We start from the raw sequence: 20,664 nt of genomic DNA, 5'->3' as shown, positions 1-20,664 counted from the left end.
GCTGAGGCTGGCTTTGAACTCATGAGCCCCATTTTACCCTCCCGAGTGGCTGGGATTACAGACGCGCACCACCAAATACAGCTCAAGCCATTCTTGAAGATCAGTTTCACTAGGTATTCGAGTGTTCCATCAAGCACCATGTTTGGTCCTGGAAGGTGTGGGCCATACTGGACCCCCAAATTAGAGCTGAGGTTGGTGGCGTCTTCCTATCAGCAAATCCCGATTTCATGCTCTCCCCAGTGGGCCTTCCTCTACATCTGTGCTCAGTAGCCGGCCTGAGTCTGAGTGCCCCAGCCTCAGGGTATGCTCAGAAGGCAGAGAAGCTTGGGACACCAGCCATGTGCAGTACTGCAAAATAAATTTATTTGAAGATAAACTGTCTTATAAAAGGTCAGAGGCAACTTGAGATCCCAGATTCAGCTTGTCTCATACAAAGATTCAACTTCAAATAGCACAATTTTGTCTGCTTTTAATCCCGAACACTCTTGAATTATGAACTGTTCACATGACACACTCGACATCCAGCTCCAGCACCGGGGATCCACAGCTTTCAGCTTAGGCTCAGCAGGGCCCAGTCTGGGCCACCAAGGCCTCTGGCTGTGACCATAAGCACAGGTCCTGACATCCCAGCCCTTCCCTCCCCTGGCACTTTCCAAAAGCACAAGAATACAAACCAAGAACAGCCCACTGCTGAGCAGGGAATGGAACTTCTGCATGATGGTGTGCTGACAGCACAGGGTGGACCTTCCTGGTGACCCCCTGGGCAGGCCTGGCCAACCAAGAGGCCTGAGCAGCAGCCTCACCAGGGCCTTACCCGGCTGCCTAGCAGCCAGGAGGAGGAAGGAAGGAGAAAGAGGTGCACAGGTGTGACAGCTCCTGCCTACACTGGCAGGAGCTACGTGATGATCCTGGCAATGGCTTGAAGGGAGGGGAAGTCATCGTCCCGGGCAGCGTGCAGTGCCTGGTGGCTACTGACGTCGCCATGTGCAAGCACCTGCTGGCAGGTGGGGCACACACAGCAGTCCAGGCCCACCTGCTGGGTGCTGGCCTGCCACGCGCTCTTCTTATTCCTCTTAGATTTGGTGCCTGGTGGCTTCTCACGGCTGCGGAAGTCCGTGTGTGCAGACAGCAGCTCCTGCTGCTTGGCTGTGTCAGGCAGCAGCACCAGAAGCTCACTGAAGATCTTCTGGAAGTTTTCCCCAAGCAGGTCTCGGCAGCTCTTGTAGTATTGGGCTGCGGATATCATCCCCTGCCACCCAGAGAGCAACAGCTGGTGGCTTCCACCCAGGCCCAGGTCCAGATGAAGACAGCCTAGCCTTGTCACCCCATCGCCCACCTTACCTGTCTGAACTCCCCCGAATGGCTCTTGAACTTGCTGAAGCGGGCCTCGTCGCTCTGCACAAAATTCTTGATAGACTGGATGAGCTGCAGGTTCCTCTCCCGAAAGTTCTCAGGGACCAAATAGGCCCGTGGTGTGGGTGTCAGCCTGGGTCTGGGGTCAAGACAGGAGGAGGCTTCAGCTTTTCTGGTGGCTGGGGGAGGTACCCTTCTGCCAGCATCCCCGTGGCAAAAGGCCAGGCAGCCCAGCACACTTACGTTTTTGTGGTGGTGGTAGTGGTGGTAGTGGTGGGGCTGGGGACAGAGGCTGGGTGGGGACTGGGCAGGAGGCTGGAGAAGCCAGGGGGCGGCTTGCTGACAGGAGGCGCCAGGCCCGGTGGGGGCGGGGGTGGTGTGCCCTTCAGGAGCACCACAGTGTTGAAGCCTGCAAGGTGGCACAAGATCTCAGGACATGGCCCTTGCTGGCCACACTTCCCTCAGACTGCCTAGCCCACTGGGTGAGCCTCCTGTCCACAGGCCACACCTCCCCCTAGAACAGGCCCACATATTGTGGGCTCACTGAGTAGCAACCCTGGCTCATGGGCTTTCAGCATGACAAGGCCCATTTCACAGGAAGAAAAGGGACAAAGAGGTTAAGTAGTGATTTGTGGCAACTCAAGGTGACCTGGGTCAGGGATGGTGCATCTACACCCAGACTGGGCCCAGACAGCTGGACAGCAGCGCACAGGCTCTCTGCACTGGGCAATTGGACATCTGCTCTACACTTCACACCTGACTGTGTTCCTTGCCTCCAGTCTGATGCTACTACCCTGGCTCCTCCCAGATACCCAAGGGATTGGCCATGACTGGGTGCTCATACCTGGGGGAGGAGGCATCCTGGGTGGACAGGGGCCTCCCAGCGCTGGGAAGTCTTCCTGGGGCGTGGGGCAGGGAAGGGGCCCCAGGGGCCTTGGGAGCCCTGGGGGTTCTTTGGGGGTGCTCCGTGCTGGGGCCGGCCCCTCTGTGTGTCCATTGACGATGACAGCTACTGGCCCTTCTGCTCTACTCACAGGAGCTTCAGGGGCCTGCTCAGCCTCAGGAGGCTTTGGGGTACGGTGAGAGGGCAATGGTGGGGATGGTGTGGCACCAGGCTTCTCAGAGCCCACCTTCTTTTTCTTGCCAACCTTGGTGGAAGTCTGCGTGGAGGCTGGCCCCAGCAGAGAGGCAGCTGCCCCAGTGGGCATGCTCCGCAGCTCCTGGGCACCAAGGCCACTGCCCTCCTCCTCTGTAGGGGGCAGGCCACCCTTTCGTCCACCCCTGCTCCCCTTCCCAGCCTTCCTAGAGGTCTGGCTACTCCCGCCAGCAGCCTGGGGCCCTGGAGTGGGTGGAGCCCCCTTCTTGCTGCAACTGCTGTTCCAGGCAGAGATGAGGCTTGGCGGGGCAGTGCTGGGCTTGGATGCAGAGGATACCAGGGCAGGGAAGTCCTCCTCCTGGAAGGTGTTTCTGCCCCTGGCGGGACCAGGGTATACCAGCGCTAGCCCCATAGGACCTGGGACTGCCGCTGTGCAGCAGGAGGAAGTAGAAGCACAGAGACTGGGGAAGTCCTCATCCTTGAGCTTTGGAGTAGATAGCAGGAGGGTGCTAGGTCCAGGGAGGGAAGCCTTGGTTAGTGGCTCAGCAGGTCCTGGCTGGCTGGCCCTGCACTGCCCACCACAGGTGCCGCTCCCCCCCCCCCGCCCCGCTGAGTGGACCCTATTGAAAGATTCAGGACCCCCAGGACCTCTGGCTAGAGTCCCCCGATCCCAGTTCCCATACACACCTTGGAGGGGTAGGCCCAGGGCCTGGGCCTGGGCAGTCTTCTTGGCTCGCAGGACCATTTGTCGAGGCTTCCTTGGGGCCTAAGAGACAGGAAAGGACACCAGGTCAGGATGTAGGGGTGGCTCTGAAGGAATGGAGAACACAAAATGTTTACCCACCCCCTGGGAAGGGCCCTCATAGTCCTGGGCTCCACGCTGGCCAGGAGCTGCCTGCTCCCCTCCTAGGGCTGGGCCTGCCAACAGGCTGGCCTGGCTTACCTGGGCCTTCACCCTGAGCCCGGGTTAGGCGCCGGGGGCCACGGGGCTCCTCAGGCCCCCGAGCTGCCGCCTCTTCTTTCTTAGGCCTGCCAACCTCCTCCCGGTCCTCGCTTCTGCGGATCTCCTCTTGCTGCGCAGCCACTGAGGCCCGGATGGCGGCTGCCACTTCTCGGTCCTCTTCTTCCCTAGGATGGCGAGGGTGGCCTCAGGCTGGGTGAGGCCCAGGGGCAGCCTGTTGTAAGGGTCCCTCCTGGCCCAACTGTGCTGACTTCCTCAGTGACACAGGCCCTTTCACCACTTCTACCACACCTGTTCTGGGTGTCTCTGGCTAACACTGAAGGGAAGAGAAAAAAACTGCTCACTGAGGATGCTGAGTGGACCCTATTGAAAGATTCAGGACCCCCAGGACCTCTGGCTAGAGTCCCCCGATCCCATGCCTACTCCCATCTGGGCTGCCAGCCATGTGGTGGCAGAAGAAAGTCAGCGGCACGCAAATCCTCCCACCTCTTGTACCTCCAGCTTCCTCGGCGGTTCTGCTGGGCTCCACGCCCGCTGGCCCGGCCCGCTCGACCCTGGCGGTTGTACCTGTCCACCTCCTCGTAGTCTTCACCACTGACGACCCCTGTGGTCAGCACAGCCTGTCAGTATCTGGGGCCCTGAAAGACCTGCTGTCCAGGCCACACTGAGACCAATGCTTTGGCCTAGATGGCACAGGCTTCCCCAGCCCCCACAGTTATGAGTCTGGGGATAGGCACCTCCAGCATGCAGTGCCAAGTCATGCAAACAGCACAGCAAGAGAGGCCCATGCCCCACAGCCCCAGGGCAAGATCCACAGAGGGTAGGACTGAACCATAGCGACCTAGAGACCCCAAAGGCAGCAGCTGTCACAGTGGTCTCAGGTGCTCAGGAACTGTGGTTGAGTGAGGCTATAGATGCTTAGTGGGTATGTCCCTCATCCCCAGCAGAAACATGGTGAGTCAGATGGGAACCTGGGTCTGAGGCCTCCAGAGAAGGTGCCAGGCCCTGTGGATCACCCTAGGGCACCCAGGCCAAGCTGGAGCCTGCAGGCGTCTGACTCACCCTCGCTCCGTCTTGAGTGCCGTGGTGCAAAGCTGAACTGCAGGTCAATCTGACGGTTCTGGCGCGCTTCAGCACGGCTGCGGCTGTGGCAGGCAGTCCGGTGCGCCTTGAGGTCGATCTCAGTGCGGAAGGCATGGGTGAACTGCTCTGTGCTGCAGCGGCCCTCCTCACACAGGAAATGTTTCTCTCGGAAGTGCTCGCGCAGGTATGCATAATCGCTGCCAGAGACAGGGAGCAAGGGGAGTCAGCAAGAACTCCAGTAGCTGAAGGCACTAGCCATGCCCAGCTGGGCCCAGGGGCACCTTTGTGTGCCCACCTGTAGTAGTCCTGGGCCCCATCCGAGTCACAGAAGTGACAGAAGTAGTGGTCTCGGCGCAAGTGCTTCAGCAGCTCATCATTGTCCAGGTAGCGTTCATCACAGAACTTGCAGAGTGGGTGTCCACGGTGTGATGTGTCATCAGGGTCCCCTTGCATGCGGTGCCGAGCCAGGTCCTTGCGTGAGTACCACTTGCGCTCATATGTGAAGATCTGCAGAGAATAGGGACTGGGCATGGGGTGGTAGCTCGGCCTACCTCTTCCTGCTGGCTAGCAGTAGAGGAGCAAAGGCAAAGAGCAGGCCCCAATGGCCCCAAAGTCCCAAGCACCAGGGGTTGGCAGATCCAAGGACCCGATGGGCACTCCTCCCTGCCCAGGCAGCCTTGATGCTCTGGGAGGTCAAGTTGTCCTGGGTTGCAGCAGCCAGTGAGGATCTCGCGTAGCTGTCTGGCCTCCATGCACCCCCCCACACACATACCAGGACAGCCCCATTCCCAGGGCAGGCGCACCTTGAGGTGCTTCAGACACAGCTTGCAGCAGAAAAGCTCATGCTGCTTCCGCATGTGCTGCTCCAGGTCCCCGAAGAGGCCGAAGGGCGGCAGCTGGGGGCACTGCGGGCACTCATGCTGCAACAGCTGCCTAGGGAGACACCAGAGCCACCCACCATGCCAGGCACTCATTGTTGCTGCCCAGAGCAGGGCCACTCACCAGGCCCCTATCTAGCAGTCAGGAAGACAATGAGCCTGGAGTACAATGCTTAATTCCAGCCCTGGGCCAGGGAGGGGACCACTCTCATGAGTTTTAGTGCCATAGATTAGGAATTTACTTGCATGCACTCTTATGGCCCCCAGGCAACAGAGGCTATGCCCACCCCTGCCATCTCCACTGCCAAACTAGGTGGGGGATTTGGGAGCTCCCTCTCACAGGAGAGAACTCTAAGTTTCAGAAAGGGAAGCAGCCTACCCAACATCATTCAGCTGACCCCTGGAGGACCTGGCCCTGACATCAGCTACACCTCAGGGATGTAAAGAGAACAGGAGGGAAAAACCCACCCCCACCACAAAGGGCCACACAGACACAGGGCAGCTGCAGACCATCTGGCTAAGGATGCCTCACCTGTACAATGCAAACACCTTTCCATCTGCAAAGTAGATGTCATATTTCTTCTCGTGCTGCAGCTGGTGGATGGGGATTGTGGCAAAGGCAGGAAGCTTCTTCCCAAAGACCACCTATAGACAAAAGTGAGACAGTGCTAAGCAGGACCTGGATGGGATGTCTGTGGATGCAGCAGACAGGGGCTAGTCCTCAGGGCCCAAAGCAGGCAGCAGCCTGGGTTCCCAGGCTAGTCCTAGCCTCTTCTCCCATCCCAAGCCACCCAGGATGCTGCAGGGATAACGACACAATACCCAGACTCTCCACCAGGAGGCAGCACAATAGCACCCTAGAGCAATAGGGACAGGGACTCAGGAAGGCTGAGCATTGAATAGTTGTGACAGGGAGCAGGGAAGAATAAGTTCCAGACAGTAACTAAGGAAATAATGAAAATTGCTGGAGTAGGATGCAACAGTGTTAAGGCCTGGTCATCCTCCATCAGCAATCCTCCCCTATGTTTCCATAATATCAAGGGAAAAGGGCTCCCAGGGGACTGACATGTCGAACCCACCACCCTAGCCACAGCCTCAAAGCACCTGCCTGTCATTAGGGGCTGAATTGGGAACAGGGAAGAGCTGGGCATGGCCAGCAGGTTGGTGTGGAACCTCTGCATCAGGCCAAGTCTCAGGGGTCACCAGTACCTGCTGGAGGACTCCTCTCCTCTCCCTTCCCGTAAGGGCTGGGGGCAAAGTCACTGGCCTTATGGTGCTCCACAGGCCTTCTGCACCAGACTACAATCAGATGGTGAGACCCTAATCCCAGTTCAACCAGCATGGCCCAGTCCTCTACAGCCTTAGGCCTCTCTCCCTGACTCCCTGTTTCCGTCATGAAATCCCTATGGTGAGGACCCTTAGTGGTCCACTCCCATAGTGACTTTTTTTTTTTTTTGGGGGGGGGGGTACCAGAGATTGAGCTCAGGAGCACTTAACCACTGAGCCACATCCCCAGCCTTTTTTGTATTTTACTTAGAGACAGGGTCTCACTAAGTTGCTTTGCACTTCAATAAGTTACTGAGGCTGGCTTTGAACTTGCAATCCTTCTATCTCAGCCTCCTGAGTCACTGGGATTACAGTGTGCGCCACCGTGCCCAGCCCCACAGTGACTCTTGCTATCATACTCTCTAAGTGTCTCCTCTCTGCCACTGCTCTCTGAGCCAGGTGCTGGTTATGCACCTCAGCCTAGCCCTGATAACACTGAGGCCTTACCAGCACCTGGGAGACATCCTCATCTTGTGAAAGGCCACATCAAGGTCATCCCTGTTATGTTGGGGTTTAACTAAGGAAAATGTTTGGGACCAGAATGGACATGAACTCCAGGCAGCTCAGAATTGCCAGGGAGAATGAATCCCATTCAGGCTCATGGCCATATACTGCCACCAGCACTAGGGTGACCAAGCTGGTTCCCTGGAAAGTTTGGGGGAGAGCCAGAAGAACTCAACTCCACTTCCACCATGACACACTTAAAGGAGAGGACACCAAGACCAGGTCTGCCCCATTACCCCACCTATCCTGGGGAACAGGAGGCTTTTCTTCTCCTTGTTACACAGGGGAAGGCTGGGTGGGAGCCTGATTCTGTGTCCTCTGCCATGTGCTGAGCCCATGTTGGTGCCTTCTCTGCAGATGGCCTCTTGCAACCATCTTTAAGTGGTAGTCACAGATCCATCCCAAAGGCCCAAATCACAAAAGCTGGAAATCACAGCAGGGTCCCCTTATATCTCTAGTTTTCTCATTCCTTGGCAGGTCCTCAGGCTCTGTGTGGGAAGGTCCCCAGGCCCTGTGCTGGCTGGTGTCCTGCAATCTGCCTTGGTGCAGCTGGTGCCTTGCTCTGCCTTCTAAATGCTCCCAGGCTACATCTCAAGACAAGTACCCACTAGGTGCAGGTGACCATGGGTCCCCAAGATGCCGCTCAGAATAAGAGCTCCTGTGAATGCCTGTGGGGACTCCGGGACACCAGGCAGGGTCACACCCCCTCAGCTTCTTGAGGCAGCACACAAGGCAGATCTAGAAGTCTTTATCTTCAACAAGGCAGCCAGAAGAGCAGCCCAAGGAAACTCCCTGAGGCTGCCAAAAAGCATCCACGGCCAACAGACATAGCAGAGAAATGACTTCCTTCCCCAGCAGAGAGCCGCGCCAGGACGCCCCCATCCACTCTGGCACCCTCCTCAGTTACGCATTCAGTTCTGTCCTTGATGGCATCTCAGGCTCCTATGGAAGAGCCCCATCTGCCCTGGCGTTGTGGGCACCCTTTCTGGGCAGCCAGTCTCTATTGCTGTTCTGTTAGGGTGCTGCCTATGTGCTGATGGCACCAGGGCACACTGAGGGGACTGACTTCTCTATCCTTGCCATGGTGCACACCGTTGCATCCATGCCCTAAAATGCTGGCCCTCGGCACACCCATAAAACAGCTCTGTGGATAGCCTGAGGCCAGGGAAGGTGCAGGTCAGGGGAGGTAGAAAGACCATATGGCAGCTGGGACAAGATGGGACCAGGAGCCCAACAGTGCTCTTTGTGAAGGCTCTGGGGTAGAGGGACTGCAGTGCATGTACAAGGATATCAGGCCCGTACCACCTCGTATCACTCAAGTGACAGGACTAAGTAGCACAACAAAGTGAGTGGTGGGTGTCAAGAGGCCGCTGAGCAAAGTCTGCCTGCAGGGTCCATTTGCAGAGCAGGTGGGGGCAAGCACTAAAGGTCCAGCAGATCCCAGAGTGTTCAGCTCTCCTGACCAGGCTGAAAGACGGGGAAGGGGGCACTAGTTTGGCTCATGGACTAGAACCACAGGAAAAGGTTTGAGAAAGGGGCTGTGGGTAATTCGAGCCCAAGGTTGGAGAATAAGGGCTAGCAGATCTGGAACCACAATGCCACAAGGAAAAGCTAGCTGTGGTTAAGGCTATAGGAAAGAGATAGGAAGACCTGCCACGCCCCCACCCCAACAAGCAGGGAGATCAGGATTGGCCATCCAGACCTGATGAGCGAATGATGGCACAACAGTGCAGCTGGTGTGGCCAGAATCCCCATCTCTAGCAGATGGGGAGGAGGCAGCAAGTGTCCGAACAAGGACAAGCACAAGGGCACAGTGGCTAGGCCAGGGAGAGGCAGGAATATACCAGAGATCTAACCTGCAAGACCCTCCATCCCTGCAGATACTTTACTGAGACCAGGCTGGGGTCAGAGGAACAAGGAAACTAGTGGGAGATGACTGGCGTGGGGCTTCAAAGGGAAGGAAACAAGGCAGGGGATGGCAGCTCTAGATCACCCATGGGAGAGGGTCACGGGTGTGAGGACAGAGGTCAGGCTAGTCTTAGAGATGAGGCTGGGCCATTCTGGGGAGCTCTGGGTGGGCTATGCAATAAATGACTGAGGAGAAGCGGGGATTTCTGGATCAGAGTGTCTGCCTGGGGGCCTTGTGACTCCTCATTCCCAGAATGCAGTGGGCATTCATTAAAGAATGAAGAGAAACCTAGGCATGGTGGCACATGCCTATAATCCCAGCACCTCAGGAGGCTGAGGCAGGAGGACTGAAAATTTAAAGTCGGCTTCAGCAATTTAGCAAGGCCCTAAACAACTTAGTGAGACCTAAATAAACTATAAAAAAGGGCTGGGGAGTGGCTAAACGCCCCTGGGTTCAATCCTTACTACTAAAAAAAAAAAAAAAAAAAAAAAAGTGAAGAGTGGACAAAAGGACACGTGATACAAGTACAAACAGGAAGCGCATGATGAGGGACCAGCCTCCGGAAAGGGTAACCCCAAGTGTAGAAGAATGAAAAGATGGAGGCTGCTGGATATCACTTCAGAGACCACCTGAAGAGTCCAAATCCTCAAGGAGCCTAGTTGGGGACAACAGCAGGGCTAACCTTACAGAGAGGCCAGGAATGCAGAACTACAAGGAGGAGCACTAACAACTGAAAAGTATAATCTGAGTCATCAGGTCCTGCCTGCTGACCTGGGCCTTGGGGTAAACCTGGGCTGGCCTTTAGCCCTTCCCTCCCATTTCCAGCCTGTGAGATGGGGGTGTGGCAGCACTGACTCCTGTAACAACACCAGTGACAGGACAAGGTGGAGAGTGAGGCACAACTGCAGGAAATGGCCCATGAAAAAGGTGCATCCAAGGAAGCACAAGAACTCAGGGAGAGGCTTCATCACCCACAAGAAGCTGGGCTTCTGCTGTCTCATCAAACAGCAACCCACCTCAGCTTCCACTGCAAGCACCTGCCACACACCCAGATGACCAGTAGCTGACAGGCTGTGCTGCATCTGCTCCCTGCTGCTCCCAGTACCCCGCCCCCAACAACAGGGACTGTACATAGAAGGTAAAGATACCCGGAATTAACCAGAAAGTCAAGCCTGCTGGTTTCACATAGCAGTTAGGCTTGCTTTCCTCCCAGTTTTCACAGACTTAGTCCCAAAAGGGAGGGCCAATCAAGAGCAGAGTTCAGGGGTTTAGGGTCACTGTGGGATTCCTGAGCAGGCCCAGGACACAGGACATACTCAGAGAATAGGGCTGGACTAAGCAAGGAAAAAGGAAAGGTGAGGGTGAAGCTTCTAGTCCACGAGTAGGTAGGAAACAGAATGGATGGAGAAGAGAGGACCAAGCAAGCTGGACAGTGGCATCAAGCAGCAAAGTTCCCAGGACCCTCCCCCACCCCCCAGCAACGTGGGGCAGACCAGAGGAAGCTCAGGCTTGCAGAGGGGTACCCTGTGCCAAACCACACCCAGCCAGGGCCTGCTGACAGCTCATGTCAACAGCCCCTGCCACAAATCTCTTGAAGGGTGTGGGGCCCACAGGAATGAGAGGACAGATGCTGGCTTTAGTGGCCATATGTGGGTGTTCATTCACTTCCAAAGACCAAAGCAAGGCTAGGACCTCATGTATAAAGATCTACACAGTGCCTTCTTTCCTGGAAGGAAGCTACAGGAAAACCTGGCCAAGACTGGGAAGTATCCTCTGAGTAAGCCACAGGACAAGGGTTTCCCTAACTCTTCCCGCACCCCAGATCTTTCCCCATCTGTGTCTGTCTCTTTCCACCACATTAGAGACTAACAGTATTCCCCAATGCTTTTTCCAGTTGGGCAGAGTAGGTGTCTAGGGAATTGCTCACTGGATTCCAGCATCTCTTTGGTTCCTTTCACATAAATGCATTTGTTGTATTTTTTTTTTTTTTTTGGTAGTATTAGAGATTGAACCCAGGGCTGCATCTATGCTAGCAAGTGCTCTATCACTGAGCTACACTCCAGTTCTTTTTATTTTGAGACAAGGCCCCATTCAGTTGACCAAGCTGCTTCAAACTTATAATCCTCCTGCCTCAGCCTCCTGAGTAGCTGAGATTACAGGTATGCACCACCAGGCTGAGAAAATGCCTTTTTTAAAAAGAAAAGAACCTATCCTCAACACTGCTGTCTCTGTGTCACTTTTAAGGAAAAGAAACTCAGATTCCCTGGCAGACGTCACCAACTGAAGCCTTCCATGAACAAACCAGGGGAATTTCACAATGCTGAAAGCAAACAGATCTCTAAGGGCATCAAACCAAGGGAGGTCCAGCCGGATGCTCCCAGACAGCAGCTGGCATTTCTGGGATTGTGGGGAAAAGCTGCATGTGGCCTCTGACCCCTAGAGGGCTTCCAAGTCTGGACATAGTCAGAAACATCTCCCCTCCACTCTGAAAGAAAGCCTCAAAGCTGGAACTGGCAAGAAGGGGAAAACTTCCTAGGGCTTTTATCCCCAACAGCCAAGCATCGGGAGGAGTCAGGTCACTTCCACTCTACAAATGAAAAACGTCCGTGTTAGAAGTTGGCTTCGGATCATCAATGGGGCCCATAAACCCAGCGAGGTTTTAAATGCCCACAGTTCACGCCTCTGCTTCCAGGGTCATCTGCTTGCAGGAGCCTACCCCTGGAGGCTCCCCCTGACTATCTTCACTCCATTGAGACCTGCAGAGGGCTTAACTCCCATAGACGGATGGGTCAGGACACTCTCGACCAGATCCTGCCCCAACCTGTGGACGGGGTACAGGGGGAAAGTACCCAGGGTCGGTCCCCACGGGGATCGCTATTAATCCCCGCGCTCGGCCTCAGCCTACCTCCCACCAGACACCACAGTCGGCCGGGTGGTCGCGACCCCGCCCGGGCCGCACCCAGGCCTCCTCGGGGAGCGGCGGACAGCGAGAAGGCAGAGCCCTGGGACAGCCCCTCCCGCCGCGCCTCGCCGCACGGTCCCCGGCGCACCTGGCGCAGCTCCTCGCGGCACACGGCGCAGTAACGCTGCTCGCACAGCACCCGCATCTTGGTGGAGCAGCGGTAGCACACCGGATGGTCGCAGCGGCCCAGCGCCGTGGCCTCCAGATCCCCGCAGCACAACACGCAGCTCCCGCCGCCCCGCTCGGGCGCCGCCGCCGCCGCCGCCTCCAGGGCCGCGCGCCGCCCCTCGGCGCCCGCCGCCGCCGCCATGGCCCGGCTCCGGCCCCCTCCCGGCCGGCGCGGCGCGGCCTGGCTCCCGGCGGGCCCGCCCCTTCCGGGCGACGTCACCGCCCCGCCCGGCAACCGCCCCGCCCGGCGGAAGTGCGCGCCACAACTTCCGTCTAGGCCAGGCGCCTGCTAGAGCGTCGTTCCAGCGCCGGCCGCTCTAGCCAGCGCTGGCTGCTCGGAGGACCTCTGCCCGTCTCTCTTCCCCACCGGGGGTCCCAATGCAAGGGACGCCGAGCGTGTTTCACACCAACCACGAAGAGTGTTTTAGTGTAAGTATCGCTCAAATACTGATGGGTCATACTTGTACTAAAGTATTAAAGCCTGTGTTTATTTGAAATCCAAATTTAATTGGGGGTCCTGTGTTTTTATTTAAGTCTAAGAACCAGGGCTTAGCTCTGGCTCAGAGGCGAATGCTTACCTAGAATGCCCAGGCCCTGGGTTAGATACCCAGCAACACAAAATAAATAAATTAATTAATCTAGTAACCTTGTCAGGAACCCACCACCTCTCTCCAGCAGGAACACACCCAAGCTTCTCACTTGGCACCCGCCCCAACTTTCTAAGCAGAGGCAGATCCCTATTCAAAAAGCCATCCCATTAGAGAAGGGATCTCGTGTCCTCTTGGTAGCTCGTCACACCTAGCAGGGCTTGGGGCCTAGTGCAGGGAATGTTTGAATGGATGGTGACAAGTCCGGGGCTTCAGGTTTCTGCATCTGTTTGGGGGGGCCTCCTCCCTGCCTTTGTAATGAAGGGAGGCAGGTCTAGATCCAAACCTGTCAAGAAAAGAGCAGCTGTGGGGGAATGAACTCGGAATCAGACGGAAATGGTCTCTGAACCCCAGTTCTGCCACTTCTGAGGTCCTCTGGTGACCTTGGTTGGCTCTCTAAGACCAATAACTTCCTCATTTGCAAAGTAGGTCACCATACCAATTAAACCAGGAGTAATGGCTGCATGCAGATGCCATCTCACCTCCACAAAACCCCACTAAAAGGACAGTGATACAGTCTAAAAAGCTATTAGTCTACCAGCACGGAGAAGGATATAAACACATTTTTGGAATGACAAAAGATGAAGGAAACTGGGCTGGAGATGTGGCTCAGCGGTAGCGCGCTCGCCTGGCATGCGTGCGACCCGGGTTCGATCCCCAGCACCACATACCAACAAAGATGTTGTGTCCGCCGAGAACTAAAAAATAAATATTAAAAATTCTCTCTCTCTCTCTCTCCTCTCTCTCTCTCTCTAAAAAAAAAAAAAAAGGATGAAGGAAAGTGACTTATTTTACAGAGCATCCTAACACCCTCTGGAGAGCCCTAATGAGAAGTTTCATTCAGAACTAAGGAGGTGGGCTGAAGTGGGGGACTCCAAGCAGGAGTATATGGAAGTCTATGCATTGAGCTGGGAACCTGAGCCCTCCTCCCAACCTTCTCTCTGTATCCACCTACCCTCAGTAGGAGAGGGTTAGGATTAGGGGAGGATTTTCTGCTGGAGAAATGGACCAGCTCCACCCCATTAGAAAAGCTGCCTGCTACCCATCTACTGACAGCAAAACCCACCATTCTGCAAGTTCTGTCCCCACAAATAGTACTTTCATTCAGTATTGTAGGGTTTTCTCAAGTGTAGAGCCAAGGCCCTGCAGACTCATAAGGAAAGCAGAGTGCAGAGTGGAAGACACTACCAAAACAGACAGACCTAAAGAGATAGAGGAAACCCTCAAAAGAATGTGTGTGTTGTTTTGGTACTAAGGAATGAACCCCAGATGTGCTTTATTTATTTATTTATTTATTTTTAAGAGAGAGAGAGAGAAGAAAGAGAATTTTTTTTTGAGAGAGAGAATTTTTTAATATTTATTTTTTAGTTTTCGTCAGACACAACATCTTTGTTTGTATGTGGTGCGCTTGAGCCACATCTCCAGCCCCCACCAGGTGCGCTTTAACACTGAACTACATCTCCAATCCCTGCCTTTTTTTTTTTTTTTTTTTTTGTACCAGGAATTGAACCCAGGGGCACTTAGCTAGCAAGCCATGTCTTATTAGAGACAGGGTCTCAGGGCCTCCCTAAGTTGATGAGACTGAGTTTGAACTTGCATTCCTTCTACTTCAGCCTTCAAAATTGCCAGGATTACAGACATGTGTCACCATGCCCAGCCCCTTTTTTTTTTTTTTTTTTTTGGGACAGGGTCTTACTGTGTTGTTGAGGGCCTCATTGAGTTGCTGAGGTTGCCTCAAATTTGCAAACCTACTGCCTCAGCCTCCTGAGTCACTGGAGTTACAAGCATTATGCTACCATGCCCAGTATAAAGATCTATATTTGAAGGCTGTGGCTGTGGCTCAGAGGTAGAGTGCTTGCCTAGCATGCGTGAGGCACAGGGTTTGATCCCCTGAACCACCTAAAAATAAATAAAATGAAGATATTGTGTCCATTTACAACTTAAAAAAAATGTGTGTATATGTATGTGTGTGTGTGTGTGTGTATTTGAGGGCTGGGGTTATAATTCAGTGGTAGAGCACTTACCTAGTACACACAAGACCCTGGATTCATCCCCAGTGTCAAAAAAATATATATAAAAAAATAAATGGGGTTGGGGATGTGGCTCAAGCAGTAGCGCACTCGCCTGGCATGCGCAGGGCGCTGGGTTAGATCCTCAGCACCACATAAAAATAAAATAAAGATGTTGTGTCCACCGAAAACTAATAAATATTAAAAAATTCTCTCTCTCTCTCTCTCTCAAAAATAAAATAAAATAAAGCAAGAGCCTGTGTCAAATAAATAAATAAAAGTTCTGGGATGTAGCTCAGTGGTAAAGCACCCTAGGTTCAGTACCCAGTATCAAAATAAAAAGAAAGAAAGACGACAAAATAGATTTCTTCATGCATCACATCCTCACTGCAGAGCTCCTGCTCAGGGCCAGATACTGTGCAGAATCCCAGCCACCACCCCTTGCTTGCTTTTCTCCCTACCCCAGTGCCTTTATTTTATTTATTTATTTTTATGTGGTGCTGAAGATCGAACCCAGTGCCTCACAAGCACCAGACAAGCCTTCTACCACTGAGCTACAGCCCCAGCCCCACCCCTTGGTTCCTAAGAGGGGCTGTTGTGTGAAGGAAAGGAAAGGAGCACCAGGGGATGCTGGCTCCTATGGGCTACTCCTCCTTCAGTGGAGCTTTGGTTCCAAACCCTTGGCAGGGGAGCATAAGCCTTTGTCACTTAGCCCACTGAGCTTGAGGTAGGACAGGGCACAGAGCCTCTCCTCCCCTGCACTTCAAACTAGGAATGTGATCTAGTGCTCTGCTCCCTAACCCAGCCCTGGGCTTCCTCCATCTGCCTTTGCACACCCCTGCTGACAGGCACCCCCTCCTTTGTACTCTCTGTGCACCCTGATATTTTCACTCCCTGAAGCCATAGACACGACAGAGGAGCCAGTTGCTGGCATCCCAGCCTCAGCAAGCGGCAGCACACCAAGGCTGTCGTGCTGCAGCGTGTTTTTCCCTTGTGCCACACTTTGGTTTTGAGATTTATCCATACTTTTTTTTTTTTTTTTTTTTTTTTTTAACCAGTAGATCCCACATAAAGCACAATTGATGTTTTCATATTGATTCGCGTTCCTCAGGCCACCTCCAGGGGGCGCTCTGGACCCTTCCCAGCCTGACTGCAGTTCCCCTGGGTCCTAGAGCGCAGCGAGAGCTGGTGCCTAGGGATTCCGGCAGCCAGGCTCTGGCCAGCGTCGTGCTGCGCTGCCCGCCCACCTCACACTTAAAGCGGTTTTCAAAGTTGAGGGGCCACCTGGGAGCTAGGCGGGGCGGCGGGGCGGCGGGGGCTGGGAGCTCGCCTGGTCCCCGCGGTCCTCCAGGCACGCAGCATCCAGGCACGCAGCTGGCTCCCCTGCATCCTTTATCAGCGCCATCGAAGCGTTTTCCCTGCCAGGTTGGGGGTTGGCCAGCCTTCACAACAGCAGCAGTGGACCCTATCCATAAGCAACTACTGGGTGCCAGGCATGGTGCTAAGACCCACAACTGGATTGTGAATGCGACAAGATGACAAGGTGGCCACCATTACTATCCCCAGTTTCAAAGGAGGAAACAGGAAAGGTTGTGGCACTTACCACCCCCACCCCCACCGCCATCACCATCAAACCTGGGACAGCTTCCAACCTAGTTATCTAGGCTCCAGGGCCGGGCTCTGAGTGGTTCTGGGTGGCCTTTGGGGGGAAGGCTGCTGGTGAGGATTGCCAGGACACCCCCCTCCCCTGCCATTGGCTCCTGCTGCCTTAGAAATGGGTACCTTTCTCTGTCCCACCCAGTCCTTCAGTGCTCCTTTTGATATGAATCCCTTATTCCCCCAAATTGAGGCTCTCCGCTAGAGGTCTGGGTTGCAACTCATTCCTTCCAGTGTTTGCCAAACAGATAATCTTGGACAAGTCATTCTTCCTCTGCCTTCAATTTCTCTCTGGTAAAATGGAATTTATTATAATGACACCTCATCGCACTGACTTTTTGGTTGGTTTGTTTTTTGTAGTGCTTAGGATCGAACCCAGGGCCTTGCACACGCTAAGCCAGGGCTCTGTTGCTGAGCTACATCCCCAGCCCACTCATGACAATATTTGAAGGTCAAAATAAGGTATTTGATGATCTCAAACAAGATCCCTGGGTATCTGAGACCTAGGGGGTACTCCCGAATTGCCTGGTTGCCGTATTTTGAGGGCTGATTTACCCTGGACTGGATGTCAGGAAAGACCACAACAGGCTGTACTCTCTGGGAGGGGTGGGTAAGACCAGCTCAGGCAGGCCTAGACCAGGACCATTTCAGAAGAGTCCTGAGGATGCACAGAAGTTTGCCAGGTAGAGACAGAAGGGAAAGCTGTTCCCAGCACAGAAAAGGGCAAATCACGGATTGTTGGCTAACCAAAAAGCATTGAAATTGACTGGAGTGGTCTCAGGGGAAGAGATCTGTGACTAGAGAAGAGGCACTGGAAATGGGCAAGACCCTTTCCTGCCCTGTTCTGGCTGAGGGTACCAAGAGGGGCTGCCTGTTCATCCTTAGGGAAACTAAAGATCTCAGGAATGCTTGATGTGGTCAAACTTGGTGTTTCCAAGCATTGGTCTTGCTACAGAGAGGAAATGGGTTGGGGGAGACTTGAGAGCTATATTAACCAGGACAAGGACAAGTCTCAGAGAAGAGCTGCAGAGAGAGGTCTTGAATGTCACCAGTGCCCACCACTTCACTTTCTTGTTATCTATCCCATGAAACTCTGCCAACTTCCTTCTCTTTACTCTGCTAGTGCCCCAAGTGCAGGAGCTCTGGCCAAGGGGGCATTCCTTTGTCCTTGACCCCCAGCCTTGTGCTGAGGCCAGACTTCCCTCGACATCAGTCCCACTCCTGGGCAGAGAAGGTAGAACAGAAGTGGTGGAGTAAGCAGGGGCGCCCCCAGTGGGGCCTCAAGAGCAGTTCTAGCCAGAGTGTCACTCAGTGAGATGCTCTGAGCAGCATGGACTTCCTCTTCTCCTCCCCCGCCTCATGCCTTTGGGGATCCCAGCAGGTACCTCGGGGGCGGGCCCAGGCGGGGCCACCCAGCGGTTATAGTCGCACCCGCGCCTTGAACCAACTCCTTGCCTCTAGCCTCCTGCGCTCCTGCACTCCAGACCACAGGTCTTCGCATACAGACCCAGACTTGTGTGTTGCGGGTCCGCCCGATTGGGCGGCAGTCAACCTGAGCGCCCTGGCGTGGTGCCCGGGGGTGCGGGGCCGGGGGCTGGGGGTTCCTGCTATCCGGCCGCTACTCGCGTTTCTGCTTCTCCTGCTCCTGCTCCCGCTGCCCGCCGGAGCCTGGTACAAGCACGTGGCGAGTCCTCGCTACCACACCGTGGGCCGCGCCGCGGGCCTCCTTATGGGGCTGCGCCGTTCGCCCTACCTATGGCGCCGCGAGCTGAGACCGGCTGCCGGGACCCTCACCTGGGAATCCCTCACCCCGGGCCCCATGGCCGGTAACGCTCTCGTTCTCCTCCGGCTTCCCTCGCGGGTACGGGAGCTGTGGAAGGCTCGACGCAAGAGCTCTGGGGCTGGGCTCCCGGCCCGTGCGCCCCAGAGCCCGCACATCCCTGAACTCGCGGCCGAACGGAAGCTGCGTCTGGACCTCCAGTCCTGGGCCTCTGTGGAGTCGGCCAGGTAAGTGCGGAGAGGGAGGAGGCCCGGATAACAGCGAGGGGAGTCTTGGGAGGTCTGAGTCCAGGTGCCCAAGTGAACAACCCGCGGTTCTATCCTTGGTTCTATCCCCGACTGCGCTCCAAAACGGCGTTTGCGAAGCACTCTACCCTGCAACCTCAGCAGCAAGTGGAGGGTGCTTGGCCCACTCCTCAGAGACCTGCTGGTTGGTTTTTTTTTTTTTTTTTTTTTTTTTTAGACACTTTGGAGAGATGTCTCTGGCCCAGCCGTGGTCGCTGCAGAAAACTGCCTTCGCCGGCCCCCGCCTGGTCCAGAGCCACCCTGACAGTATTCACTACCAGCGGCGACCGCGCGCCTGACCCAGGAGTAGTCGCTACCCTTCCAAGGCACGCAGCTTGAAGCCAGCCAGGTCAATAAAACCAACCTGATATCTGCGCCCCCGCTTGTGACCCCTTCCTCGCGGCTGTGTACTTTGCGTCTGCTTCAGGGCGCACATAGCTGTGCCCACGCCGAGGCAAATGTCAAGAGCCCTCTCCCGGGCCAGGGAAAGCCCCTCCCCCACCAGCTGCATCAATGTATGTCCTTGGGGAGAAAGGAAATGAGGGAAAGCAAGGCAGAGATTTTGCCGGGGTCTGGGTCCCCTCCTCTGGGAGTGTTCCCCTCCTATTCAGGGATGGAATCATCAGACCAGGTCCCACTGACTCACGGCTTCCTATGGGGGGTGGGGAACAAAGCAGACCTGCTTGCCTCACCCCATCCCTGAGGTGGAACGGTGGGTGAATCTGCTCAGCAGAAGCCCCACCAAATGCCCTTCTATCTGCCCTCTGGCCAGGCTAAAGAGAATGTCTCCCAGCACTGTGGGGTCTGCCTCCAGCCCAGGCAGCATGCCCATATTTTGCCCATCTCCCCACCTTAATTTTAAGCCTGGATCTCCTAAAACTCACTCCCTCCCTTCAGCCAAAGGCTTCCAAAGGGTTAATAGGAATCTCCATGATTTCCTCCTAAGGAGGAAAGACCCCACCTAAGCTAAGCTCCCCCACCCACTCTCCTCAAGGGCCTCACTGCCATTTACCATCCTCTGCATTTCCAGTCAGAGTTCTCACTCCTTTCCAGCCTCCTGCCTCCTCTTCGACATGCTTCAGTCTAGGCCCTGCCCCCCACCTCAAAATGCCTGGTTCATTATGCCTGATGCCATCTGTCCTTGGAGCTTGCTTTTGGCCATGTTGTACGGTGTCCCCTGGGACCAACCAGCAAAGATTGAGGATAGGTGGCTCCAGGTCTGGCACCTTGCTCTGGCAGTTCCTTCTGACCTCTTGGGTATATCCTTCTCCCTACTTGGTCCCCAAATGTGGGTGTTCCTTTTTATTCCACTCCCCAGTTCTTATTTATTTATCCCAACTATATTTATTTATATCCATTTCACCCAGATGGCTGAATGAGGAGCAGCTAGGGCATCTCCCACTTGGCAGGTTCATTTTCTACATTTGCCTCAGGGATGGGGTGGGCAAGGAGGTCTGCATTGCCCCCCGCCTAAGAATCCATGGGTCGATTCATCAGACCCTGGGATCTGGTCTGATGACCCCTGAACAGGAGGGGAACCCCTCGAAGTGCTTTCCCAGATTCTCTCCTGGGGGAAGGGGCCATCATGGACCCATGAGGTGGACCTACTCTGCTCCCTCCAAGCCCACTCCCACACTCCTGCCTCTAGTCCTCACCAAACCTGATCTTTCAAAACATGAGTGTACTGACCTTGTCATCCTGAAACACACAGAACACCAAAGGCTCCCCCTGCCCATGGGACAGTATTCATGTTGGCCCTGTACCCAGGTTCATTGCTCCCTCTGCTTCCCTCCTTCCTGCTCCAGCCTGCAGGAACCCTGGGTAGACTGCAGAATAGCCCAGAGCTCCTGCCCTGAAGGAAGACTCCAGGGCCCCTGCTGGGGCTAAATACTCTTCAGGGGCTGCTCCAATCTGGGCTTCCCTCTCTCAGGCTAAGGTACACAAATTCCAGTTTCCCTGGGTCTCTGCAATATTTACCCAATACTTGCCAATGTCTAGTGCAGAGTGGTCCATAAATATTTGGTCACAGTTCTGGGACAGTTGGTGAA

The 20,664-nt window shown here is 54.9% G+C and overlaps 2 protein-coding genes across 5 annotated transcripts; one reads left to right on the top strand and one right to left on the bottom strand.

Moving 5' to 3' along the window:
* Window positions 1–344: 344 nt before the first annotated feature.
* Znf598 (zinc finger protein 598, E3 ubiquitin ligase) lies at window positions 345–12,382 on the bottom strand. Of its 4 annotated transcripts, none has more exons than XM_026385546.2 (12): window positions 12,161–12,382; window positions 5,904–6,016; window positions 5,297–5,426; window positions 4,789–5,000; window positions 4,473–4,690; window positions 3,897–4,014; window positions 3,393–3,577; window positions 3,137–3,215; window positions 2,198–2,958; window positions 1,597–1,762; window positions 1,342–1,492; window positions 345–1,249 (listed from the first exon to the last, which is right to left on the bottom strand). In XM_026385546.2, exons 1-12 carry the CDS (start codon window positions 12,380–12,382, stop codon window positions 896–898), a joined length of 2,709 nt encoding a protein of 902 aa, XP_026241331.2. In that variant the 3' UTR covers window positions 345–895. The 4 variants fall into 4 exon arrangements, with proteins under 4 accessions (XP_026241331.2, XP_026241332.2, XP_077658455.1 ...); XM_026385547.2 differs by having other exon boundaries at window positions 3,906–4,014; XM_077802329.1 differs by lacking the exon at window positions 12,161–12,382 and having other exon boundaries at window positions 5,297–5,422; window positions 5,904–5,977.
* Npw (neuropeptide W) lies at window positions 12,381–18,915 on the top strand. The gene is made up of 3 exons (XM_026385301.2): window positions 12,381–12,493; window positions 18,014–18,559; window positions 18,795–18,915. The coding sequence occupies exons 1-3, from the start codon at window positions 12,381–12,383 to the stop codon at window positions 18,913–18,915; spliced, it is 780 nt and encodes a 259-aa protein (XP_026241086.2).
* Window positions 18,916–20,664: the final 1,749 nt, after the last annotated feature.

Source organism: Urocitellus parryii, chromosome 9, assembly GCF_045843805.1.
Source record: "Urocitellus parryii isolate mUroPar1 chromosome 9, mUroPar1.hap1, whole genome shotgun sequence".
Classification (NCBI taxonomy): Eukaryota; Metazoa; Chordata; class Mammalia; order Rodentia; family Sciuridae; genus Urocitellus; species Urocitellus parryii.
The sequence above is the reverse complement of the archived record's forward strand: the minus strand, read 5'-3'. Positions and strand labels throughout refer to the sequence as shown.

What these genes read in the sequence shown, in the direction of transcription:
- Npw (XM_026385301.2), top strand. Translation starts at nt 12,381, where the DNA reads ATGGCCCGGCTCCGGCCCCCTCCCGGCCGGCGCGGCGCGGCCTGGCTC. An exon ending in AACCGCCCCGCCCGGCGGAA is followed by an intron (nt 12,494 to 18,013) that starts GTGCGCGCCACA and finishes CCTTGCCTCTAG; the next exon opens with CCTCCTGCGCTCCTGCACTC. An exon ending in GCCTCTGTGGAGTCGGCCAG is followed by an intron (nt 18,560 to 18,794) that starts GTAAGTGCGGAG and finishes TTTTTTTTTTAG; the next exon opens with ACACTTTGGAGAGATGTCTC.
- Znf598 (XM_026385546.2), bottom strand. Translation starts at nt 12,382, where the DNA reads ATGGCGGCGGCGGCGGGCGCCGAGGGGCGGCGCGCGGCCCTGGAGGCG. An exon ending in CCTGGGCCTACCCCTCCAAG is followed by an intron (nt 2,959 to 3,136) that starts GTGTGTATGGGA and finishes CCCTGGACCTAG; the next exon opens with CACCCTCCTGCTATCTACTC. An exon ending in CAGGATGCCTCCTCCCCCAG is followed by an intron (nt 1,763 to 2,197) that starts GTATGAGCACCC and finishes GCCACCTTGCAG; the next exon opens with GCTTCAACACTGTGGTGCTC.